The 10,548-nt window shown below is 65.5% G+C and overlaps 2 protein-coding genes across 2 annotated transcripts; one reads left to right on the top strand and one right to left on the bottom strand.

Annotated features, from left to right (window-relative positions):
* Positions 1-485: 485 nt before the first annotated feature.
* WDR6 (WD repeat domain 6) lies at positions 486-5,064 on the top strand (the record flags this gene model as incomplete). Its single annotated transcript, XM_063164337.1, has 5 exons — positions 486-2,692; positions 2,973-3,068; positions 3,258-3,374; positions 3,566-3,684; positions 3,765-5,064. Coding segments are annotated over 5 exons (3,033 nt in total), but the record flags the coding sequence as incomplete, so codon positions are not given.
* DALRD3 (DALR anticodon binding domain containing 3) lies at positions 4,931-8,959 on the bottom strand. Its single transcript, XM_063164869.1, is given in 15 exon segments — positions 4,931-5,512; positions 5,720-5,788; positions 6,011-6,124; positions 6,230-6,288; positions 6,376-6,499; positions 6,596-6,678; positions 6,979-7,037; positions 7,138-7,208; positions 7,317-7,439; positions 7,537-7,595; positions 7,814-8,085; positions 8,166-8,458; positions 8,585-8,754; positions 8,757-8,817; positions 8,819-8,959. Coding segments are annotated over 15 exon segments (1,803 nt in total). The 5' UTR covers positions 8,945-8,959; the 3' UTR covers positions 4,931-5,392.
* Positions 8,960-10,548: the final 1,589 nt, after the last annotated feature.

The following is a 10,548-nucleotide window of genomic DNA, read 5'->3' as shown; positions in this document are numbered from 1 at the left end:
AGCGTCAGAGACACGGGCGGCGCCTCCGCGTGCTCGGGGCGGGGCGGCGGGACCGGCCAATGGGCGGGGGCGGGGCGGGGCCACGTTGGACTCGGCCAATGAGCGCTGAGGGGGCGGGGGCGGGGTTGGTGGGGCCAAGATGGAGTCGGTAGCTCTGGTGGCCCCGGTGACCGCGCTGGAGTTCGCGGGGGATGTGCTGCTGGCGGGTGAGCGCCGGGACCGGACCGGGGCGCGGGCGGCGGGGCCAGCGGCAGCGGCTGACGCGGTGTCTCGCAGGTACAGGCCCGGAGGTGGTGGCGTTTCGGCTGAGCGGCGGCGGGCCGGCGGCGGCGGCGGGCCGGCGGAGCGTGCTGCGTGAGGCCAGCGTGCAGGGGCTGCGGACCGAGCCGGGACCCGGGCCGGCGGCGCGAGTAGCGGTGTTCGGCGGGCGCTGGCTGGCGGTGCTGGCGGTGCGGCGCGGCGGAGCGGGCGCTGGGCCGCTGCTGGCGGCGTGCGGTGGCGGGGCCGCGCGCGAGCTCCGGGCGCGGGTGTGGGAGGCGCGGTGGGCGGCGGGCGGGCGGCTGGCGCTGGCGCTGGGAGGCGGGACCGTGGCGCTCTACGAGTGGTGGGGCGGCGGGCGCTGGCTGCGGCAGGCGAGCTGTGGCGGGGCCGGGGCGCTGCGCTGCGCCGTGCTGGCGGGGATGAGCTGGGGGCGGCTGGCGCTGGCGGCCGGCACGGCGATGGGGAACGTGGTGGTGTGGCGGGCGGCGGCGGCCGCGGCCCCGCACCGTCAGCTGTGCGGGCACCGGGGCGCGGTGCTGGCGCTCTGCTACGCGGCGTCGCGGGGACTGCTCGCCTCCGCCTCCGAAGACCGCAGCGTGCGGCTGTGGGCCGTGGGCGAGTTGGGCGGCGGGGACGGGGCCGGCACCTGCCTGCTGGTGTGCTACGGGCACGGGGCGCGAGTGGCCGCCGTGGTTCTGCGGGGGCCGCTCCCGGTCAGCGCCGGGGAGGACGGCGCCTGCCTGGAGTGGGGCGGCGGCGGCACCGCGCGGCGGGCGCGGCGCGGGCACCGCGGGGCCCTGCGCGCCCTGGCCCTGCGCCCCGCCGGCGGCCGCCTGGCCACGGGCGGCGACGACGGCGGCGTCCGGCTCTGGCAGCCCCGGCGGGAGGCTACAGCGGCGATCGCTGCCGTTGCAGCGCTGGGGGCCCGGGAGCGGCCGCGGGCCGTGCTGCTGGTGGGGCCGCAGCGGGTGCTGGTGCTGGACGAGGCGGGCGGGCTGGCGGCATTCGAGGTGCCTCAGGGTTGCTGGACGCCGGTGCTGCACCCCGGTGCCAGCGGGCCCCGCGCAGTGCTGGCGGCCGCCCCGCTGCACGGATGGGACGAGACGCTCTGCGCCGTGGCCGGCGGCGACGGGCGCCTCCTCCTTTTCGCCTTGAGCCGCCCCGGGGCCGCCACCGAACTCACGCTGTTCGAGGGGGCCGTGCACGAGCTGAGCTGGGCTCTCCGTCCCGGGCTGCTCCCCGACACCGCTGCTGCTCTTCTGGCCTCTGGTCCCGACGGGGAGATGCTCTGGCTGGACGTCACCCACCGCCCCGGGCAGGCTCCCTGGGTGCGGCTCATGGGTCGGTACCTGCTGCCCCCCTGCAAGCAGCGCTGGCACACCTGTGCCGCCTTCTTGCCCCAGGAAGGGCTCCTGGTCTGTGGGGACCGCCGGGGCTCCCTCCTCCTCTTTCTTTGCAGCAGCTCCTCGGGGTGGGCTGCAGAAAGCACCAGCATTGTCAATGGTGGCACTGACCCCGTTGTTGAGGACTCCAGCAATGAGCTGGAGCCCTCTTGCTTTTTGCACAAAGAGGCTCTTCCTCTTGAGTCCCCACTGTCAGTGCTCTTTGGACTCCATGGGAAGACAGGAGTTACCTCGGTGACCATCCACAAGGGCTACATTTACAGCACGGGCCGGGATGGTGTCTACCGCCAGCTCCGCCTGCGGGACCAGCAGCTGGAGGTCCTGCAGAAGCACAGGCCCTGCAAAGGGCTGCAATGGATTGAGGAACTGCACTTCACCTCGGATGGGGACCTGCTTGTGCTGGGCTTTCACGCTGACAACTTCGTGGTGTGGAGCAGCAGGACCGGCGGGAACATGCACTGCATCCCCTGCGGGGGCGGGCACCGCTCCTGGAGCTACTGCAGCAGCCCCTCGGCCGAGGTGTTCGCCTTTATCAAGTCTGGGGATGTGATGCTGTACCACCGTGAGGCCGAGCCCTGCGAGCAGCAGGTGCTGCTGGAATCCCTGCACGGGCGGGAGATCACCTGTGTGCGGCGCCTGGGGGCCCTGCAGGTGCCCGGCCGTGCCACCGTTAACGTGTTTGTCACCGGCAGTGAGGACACCACGACCTGTGTCCTGGTGCTCAGTGAGAACTCTCGGGCAGCTGTGCCCCTTGCCCGCCTCAGTGACCACATTTCCAGTGTGAGGACGTTGGCATTCGCCATGGGACCTGGAGATGAGGGCCTTGGTGATGAGGGCTTGTCTGCCCTGCTCTTCTCTGCCGGTGGCCGTGCACAGATCGAGTGCTACCGGCTGCTGTGCACTGGGGACACGGCGGCTCAGAGTGCTGTGGCCTGCCAGATCATGCACGTGGCCTCCCACCGGCTGGACAAGCACTGGGAGAAGAAGAAGAACAGGCACAAGCTTGTCAAGATGGACCCAGAGACGAGGTGATGATCAGGGACTGCCCAAGGCAGGATTAGTAGTGATCACAGTGTGGGAGGGTGTTGGGAGCTGCATGGGCCTCCACTGGAATACCTGCTCTGTGCAGCTGCAGGTTCAGCTGAGGCAGACAGAACCCACGTGGCTTCGTGTGTGATTCCTGGTGTACAGTGCACTGTGGGCCTCAAGGGGCTTTTGGTGTTAGGGAAAGGCCCAGGGCTGCTCTCCTGGGCCACCCACCTCCATGGGGCCACAGAGGTGTTGGTGAATGTTGTGTCTTTGCTGCAGGTACATGTCCCTGTCAGTTGTGCCTGGGACGAGCACCAAGCAGCTGCCAACACCCTGGAAATTCCTAGCTGCTGCCTGCAGCGATGGATCAGTCCGGTGAGGAGCCATCATGGGCCTTGGCGTTGGAGCTGGTGATGGCAGCAGAGCAGGCTCAAAACAGGAGGCTACTGCCATAGGATGTGGCCTGCTCTGAGCTGGCCATAAGACAGGGCATGGTGGGAAATGGGGCAGTGGAACCAGAAGCTCCTACTCTCCCACAGCCAACTGGCCTCTGCTCCATTACAGGATCTTTGGGCTGCTGGAGGCTGCTCGGAAGTTGGTGCTGGTGGCAGAGTCATTTCACCACCAGCGCTGTGTGCTGAAGGTGGAAGCATTCCTGCACACAGGGGCAGGAGGAGAGAGGTGAGCCCTGAATGCGGGGCTGCAAGTGATGGGCTCTGGGGAGAAATGTCTGTCCTTGCAGAGTGCTGGCAGCTCAGCAGGCAGAGGGAAGGGAGAAGTTAATCCCTGGGGGCTGCTCTGCCACTTCCACGGATCTCAGTGGGGACCCCCAGGGCTGGAGCCAGAGACTCCCTCTACACCCCCCATTCCAGGAGGCACCTCCTGTGCAGCGCAGCCACTGATGGCAGCGTTGCCTTCTGGGACATCACCGGCCCCATCACGGATGCAGCAGACGCCCTGCACCAGGCAGAGGGAGAGATGCAGCCCTTGGGTGAGTGCTGCTGCCCAGCAGCTCTTGTGCTCCCTCTGCCAAGGTGAGCACTGCTCTCCTGACCCAGCCTGTTTTCCCAGCCCTGGAGGCCCCGCTGGTCACGGTCATGGCGCACAGCTGCGGCGTCAACAGCCTCCACGTCCGAGAGACGCCCGAGGGACGGTACCTGGTGGCCAGCGGCAGCGACGATGGCTCCATCCACGTCTGCCTGCTGGAGGTAGCCCTGGGCAGGGCTGAGGGCACGGCAGGGACCTGCCTGCGGGTCCTGGAGCGGGTGTGCAGGCCCTGTGCCCACGCTGCCCACGTGACGGGGATCCGCGTGCTGCGGCCAGACCTGCTGCTCTCGGCCTCAGTGGACCAGCGCCTGACGCTGTGGAACCGCTGCCCAGGAGAGCTGCTGCCCCTCAGCACCACCTTCTTCCACGTGCCTGACCTAGCTGAGCTCGACTGCTGGGAGGTGGAGGAGGCTGGGGGTGAGCTGCGCTACTACTGCGTGCTCTGTGGGCAGGGCCTGGAGATGCTGTGTGGCACAGCCTGCTCCAAACCTCCTCCACAAGAGGCTCCTCAGGAATGAGGCAGGTGTGTGACACACCCAGATCCCTGCCTGCATTCAGAGGGCACCCTGCACTTGGGCTTTGCCCATCACTGTGGTCCCTGCCTCCAGCCCGCACACTTGTGTGTCTTGTCCTGAGGGGACAGGCATACTTGGCTCCTTCAGGCACATGCCATGGTTGTGGTGCTTGAGGCCAGTGGTCTCTGAGAAGAAGGCAGATGTGGTCCCTCCAGACAAGCCTAGGGCTTCCCCATGCAGTAAGGAAGTGGGGCTGTTAGCCCCTGCTGCCCAGGAGCAGCTCTTCTCTGCAAGGTGTGAAGGACCAGTGTCAGCTTTCCAGTCTTGGTCTCAGAGAGGAACCTTGCTTGGGAGGGCACTGAGGATATGGCCCGGCCCTGGGAGCTTGAGAGCAGCAGGAGGCCAGGAAGGGTCGGGTACTGGTGTGACACATGGTGGGCTGCAGCCTTGCGTGTCCACAGACAGAGCCCTGTGTGACAGTCTTGACCCTGCAGAGCTGAAATCCACAGGACACTGATCCTCCACAGCAGCACCCTTGTGGCATCAGGGGTGGCTGGGCTGCCCACAAATACCACCCCCTGCAGGCCAAGTGGGTTTTTCCTACCTAGCAGCAGGATCCAGGACAGTCAGACCAAAGAAAGGAAGGAAAGACAAACAACCCTGAGGTCAGACACATAGAGGGGTTGTCCAGCAACAAGTGTATTGGACCCCAATACTGGGGCCTGGCTCAGAGCCCAACAGGAGCCAGGAGCCTCAGGAGCTCCCTGCCAGCACGGAGCACCTTTCAATAAAGTTTTGAGGGAAGTGAAGTTGGCATTTGTCTGTCTTTGTGGTGACTGGTCCCTGCTGCCACCTCCCCAGTACTCCCAGCCCATCTTTCTGGGGTGGCATGGGAGCCCTTTTCCCTTCTGCTGGTGTGGATGTGGAGGGGCATCCATGTCCCACACTGGGCAAAGCTGCAGAGACACAGACCAATCCCCAAACACCGTGGGAAGGGAAATGCCTCCGTGGGGCTGAACTGTGCCTTGCCTGCCACTGGAGCAGCCCTTGCCCTGCCAGGACAGTGTGCCCTGTTCTCCCCCCAAGGTGTGGTGTGTAGGTGACTGTCCCACCATGGTCCAGCTCTTCAGGGGTGGCTCAGATCTGGCTGAGGGGAGGGAGGTGCAGGGTTGCCAGGGCACTGTGGAACACATCTCTCACTGCTCCCAGCAGCTGGAGGCGAGCAAACATCTGGTCAAAGAGATGAGGGAACGGCTCCTGCAGGGAGAAAGGCAGCTTGGGACTGGTGGCCAAACTGCCCCTTGGCAGGCTGGCCCTGCAGGCACTGCTGCCTGTGCTCCCTGGGAGGATGGGACAGGGGGCCATCACACTCCTGGCACCATTCCCCACATGGCTGCCCCCCAGGAGCAGTGCAGCCCCAAAGACTGCAGGGGCACAAGGCTGAGGCTGGCACACCTAACTCACCCCCAGGATGTGCACCCGGTTGTAGTAGGAGCTGAAATCCATGCTGAGCTGGATGAGGAACTTGCACACCTACAAGGCAGAGACATTCTCATGGCACAGTGAATTCTGGCTGGTCTTGGGCCCTCACCCACCCCAAGCAAAGCAGGAACTGCCCCAGGGGCACGGCCATCTATTCTCTCAGCACTGTCCCTGTGTTGCTCACTGATGGGCAGCACCTGCTGGCCTGAAGCTTTGCCCTGGGCTGGGCCTGCTGGAGCAGCATCCATGGGTGCTGTGGCACACGGCACTTACTGTCTCTGTGCTGGCAGTGATCCGGATCCCCTTGGAGGGTGGGGGCAGCTGTGCTGCCTGCTGCAGGATTTCAGGGAAGGGCAGGAGATAGTTGAAGAGCAGGAGCCATTCACCCTGTGAAGGGATTAGGTGTGTAAGTGTCAGATTCTCCTGGGCCATAGCATCCATCCCCAGAGCCAAGGCTGCACAAATCCCCCCATTCCTCGTCTCAGCACTCACCTCTTCTCGGAGGCAGGAGAAGTTCAGTTCAGACACTGGTGGCAGAGGTGGGTATGTGCCTGGAAAGCAGGGAGACTGTTGTGCCCAAAGAAGCCCCTGTGGCTCCAGCAGTGGCTGTCAGAGGAGGTGCTGGGGCTGATGCTCACCCTGCTCCACAGCCCGCTGGAAGGTGCTGAAGAGCGTGGCCAGTCGGGCACAGTTGTACATCACAAAGGCACCACTCTTTGTTCCCTTCGTGGAGATACTGTTGTTCTCCAGGTCCAGGGTGATCTGAGGGCAGGGAGAAGCCACAGTCCAGGCTGCTCAGCACAGATCTACTCTTCCCACAGCCTGCCAGCCCTGGCCCCATGCAAGCCACGGTCCTACCTGACTCCGGTGAGCAGTGCTCAGCATCTCAAACCTGATGGCAGCCACTGTCAGGGTATCAATCACCTCTGTCCAGGCCTCATCTGTGGAGAATGTAGGTGCCATCATGCACAGCTTGCTCCATTCCCAGGTACTGATACCCCCAGCACCCAGGCAGGACACCCCTGGTTGAGGACCACCACAGCACCAGCCCTGGCTCCCATCAGGAGCTGCTCTGTGCCAGTGCCCTGGATGTTCACATGCCTTCCCAAAGCGAGGGCAACACCTGGCTCAGTCCTGGAGGGGAGAAGGAGCACCCTGCAGGTGCAGCCCCCCCCAGCTGTGGACTCATGGGAGCAATGAAGATGGGATGGAGCAGCATCCCCATGGAGCCCAGCTGTCACCTTGTGCAAGCTCCCCATACTTGATCACGGAGGCCTCATACATCTGGTGCTTCCGGAGCCTGGGACAAACACAGACAGAGCCACCTGCTGTGGGCTGAGCTGGCCCACAGGGAGCCTTAGCAGCAGAGAAAGCAGCAGGTGCCCTGCACAGCAACTTACTGGAAGTACTGGTCTGCCCCAATGGGTGATGAGGGGTTGGTCACCTTCACTGGCCCACAGACAAGGTGTTTCTGAAAGGCACAGAGGCTGAGGCTGGGAATGGAGTGGAATCCAGCCCTAGAGCCAAGGATGGATGCTGGGGGCCACACTGAGAAGGGTTAGAGGTTGCTCTTGCTCACCTGCAAAGCTGTGTGGGCTCCCGGATCCAAAATCCTCCAGAGCACATCCAGCTGCTGCTGCTGGAATTCCTCCTCACAGTTCACCACATGCACGATGCTGCAGCAACTGCTCTGGCCTTTGGCCTGCAGCAGAGCACAACAGGGAGCTCAATCCCATTGCCTGCCAGAAGGAAGGGACACTTGGGAGTACAGAGGTGGGCAGTGCTGTGGGGTCACTCACTGGACACTGCAGAACAGCTTCCTGCAGCTCAGCCAAGGACTGCAGTGTCCTCTCTGTCACTGAAAGAAGGAAGGACACACAGTGGGACACGGCATTCTCCACCCCCCAGCATCAGATCTGCCCCAGGCTCAAACCAGACTGAAGGAGAACAAGAGGCAAGCCGTTTGTGTCCACCACCCCACCTTATTTTTGTTAAAAACAGCTGAAGGAAACAGGTCTATTTGCACCCATTCCATCCCCACTGCCACATCTGAGCTGCTGTACATGTGAGGCTCACCGAGAAGCACATCTAGATTGGGGTCGTAGCCCAACAAGCCCTGCTGCTCCACGAAGCTCTTCAGGTGCACCTTAGAGATGACACCCTCGGCTGTGCCTGGCCCCGGCTCAAAGGCTGCGGCACAGGGGCACCGGCCCAGCGCTGCCTTCAGGGCCGAGATGGCATCATCGAGGGCCGAGCCGCCGGAGCCGGAGGGCCAGCAGACGCGGAGCTGCCGCAGGACGTCCCAGCTTCTCTCCTCGCTGAGGGCAGGGACCAGGCGCACGTCGACCCTGCGGGAGAGGGCGAGGCAGGCGCTGGGAGCGGCGGGCGCTGCGGCGGGGCCGGGAGCAGCACGGGCCGGAGCACTCACCCCTGGGCGCGCAGCAGCTGGGCCAGGTGGTCGGCCAGCAGGACGGAGCGGAGGTGGCGGGGCCGCAGGGCCGCGGGGCTGCTGCGCAGGGCCGGGCAGTGCAGCACCACGCAGCCCGTGCGCGGCCCCGCGGCGGGGGCGGCCGGGCCGGGCAGAGCCCCCAGCAGGCGCTGGAAGGCCTCGGGCCGGTGCACCTGCACCGCCAGCCCCGCCGCCGTCTGCCGGCAGACCCGCAGCGGCAGCACCGCCGGGCCCCGCAGCGACGGCACCGCCGACACGGCCTCGGGGGGCACCTGCGGGCGGAGGGCGAGGAGCGGTCCGGGCTGCACGGGCACAGGACGGCTCCAGCCCCGGCCCCATCAAACCGCTCCCGCAAATCCCGCTCCCGAGCCAGCCCTGCCCACGCCGCCGCGGCCTACCTGCCCGCCGGGAAAGGCGGCGCTCAGCGCGGCCCGCGGCGCCAGGAAGTCCCGGTGGCGCAGGTTGCGGGCGCCGCTCTCCTTCACCCAGAGCGCGGCGGACCGCCCCAGGGCCCCGTTCAGCGCCCGCAGCGTCGCCGCCACCCCCGGGCGGCCCCCGTCCATCTCCTCGCCCATCGCGCGCTTCCGCCACCGCGGCCGGAAATGATGTCACGCCTCTCCCAGAAGACCGCCATGTTGCGTGCGGCGCTCCCGGGCGGCCATCTTGGTGACGGGCGCCTCGGCCGGGCAGGGCGGCCATCTTGGGGGGACGGGCGCGGAGCCGCCATGGTGGGTGTGGCGGGCAGCGGGCGCCGCCATGATGGGTGTGTCAGGGCAGGACCCCAGGGCTGCAAGCAGGCACCCCGAATAGCCCGAGAGGGTATCAGTCCCACTCAGCCTCACCCCAGCGGGGCCATGGTGTCACTCTGAGGCGTGTAGGAGTGGTGTCCTCTCTTCTCCAAAACCGGGGAGCCCAGACGTAAAACCCTCAGGAGCTGAGCAGGAGCCAGAGGCTGTGCCATAGTCAGAGAGGCCTGGGCAGAAAGGGCTGCTTGGGGCAGAGAGTGCAGCACAGCCATGGGCATGGCCCAGCCCAGAGCACAGCCTGGCGGTCCCTGGGCTGCTGGGGACAACAAGGGGCCCTGGGAGCAGGTCCAGGGCCTGAACTGTGGAGGGGAAAGGAGGTTTGGATGGGCTGGAGTGTGTGAGGCAGACCCCAGCTGTGGGCATGGTGTCACTGGCAGACCCTCGCTGGGCAGTCCAGCCTGTCCAGATAAGCCCCAGGGCTTGGCTGGACTCTGACACGATGGCTGAGGAACATCAGCAGCATCCATGTGCCTGCAGCGTGGCTTCTGTGTGGCACAGCGATGAGCAGCTGTGTGTGCACGCCCTGCCATGTTCTCCAGGCCTGCCCCAGAGGGCTGCTCTCCTGTCCAGCACATGAGCAGTGTCCTGCTTATCAGCCCCAGGAAGAAGGAAGTGGAAGCGATTAGATCACGCCATCGTGGTCTTGATTACATCTGCAGAGCTGAGCTGCTCCACAGCAATGGTTGAAGCACAGATCTGACAGAGAGCTCAGTGCTGGCCAGCTCCCTGACAAGTGTGCCAGTGGCTGCTGAACTGGGGACAGGGCAAGGGCCCAGCACAGCCCCAGCCCCGTGGCACCAAGCCTGACTGACAGGAGCAGGAAGCACCAAACCCCACCACAGCACAGAGTTAGGGACCTCCCTTTCTGTTGTGCCCTTCCTGCCCTCCCCGGTAGGCAGGTGGGGGGTGCGGGGAAAGGAAGGAGCTCTGCCCGCAGGGCCCAAACCGGTTCCTCCAGGGCTTGTGTGCGTGGGGGGAAAGGGGGGGGAGCAGGGTGAGGGCAGATCCTGCCGCATGGGCTCTTCCAGGAACGCAACAGCTGCCTTTGGGGCTCCTCAGGCAGCTCTGGAGCCCCAGGGCTGCAGCCCACAGCCAGTGAGAATCTGCAGCCCCAGGGCAGGAGTGAGAACACGTCTCCCAGCCGTGCCATGGTGGGGTGCTCCCTGCACCACCCACAGCCAAGAGGTGATCTGAGAATCGCTGCTCACACCAGACCAACTGCTGACTGTCCGCAGGGCAGGAGCTGCCCAGGACCCTGCCCGGCCAGGGGGACTTGCTGGACCTTGTGTCACCACTCAAGCTGGGTCCAGGCTGGATCCGTCCACATCCCCAGAGCGTCTGCAGGCCGCCCACGTGGGCCCCGGCAGCGCACTGGCCTGGGGAGGGCTCTCGGAGGCGCCGAAAGAGCTTTGGAAAGACACGACATCCCCGATGGCTCTCTGGCTGCTGGCTCAGCGGGAGTGATCGTGTCATTCCAAAGCCATCTCTCTCTCTCGGGCTGGATCCTGCCATCCCTGCAGGGACTGGGGTGCTGCGAGGGCCAGGGAGAGCCGGCA

The sequence above is a fragment of the Melospiza melodia genome, chromosome 10, assembly GCF_035770615.1.
Source record: "Melospiza melodia melodia isolate bMelMel2 chromosome 10, bMelMel2.pri, whole genome shotgun sequence".
In the NCBI taxonomy this organism is placed as follows: Eukaryota; Metazoa; Chordata; class Aves; order Passeriformes; family Passerellidae; genus Melospiza; species Melospiza melodia.
The sequence above is the reverse complement of the archived record's forward strand: the minus strand, read 5'-3'. Positions and strand labels throughout refer to the sequence as shown.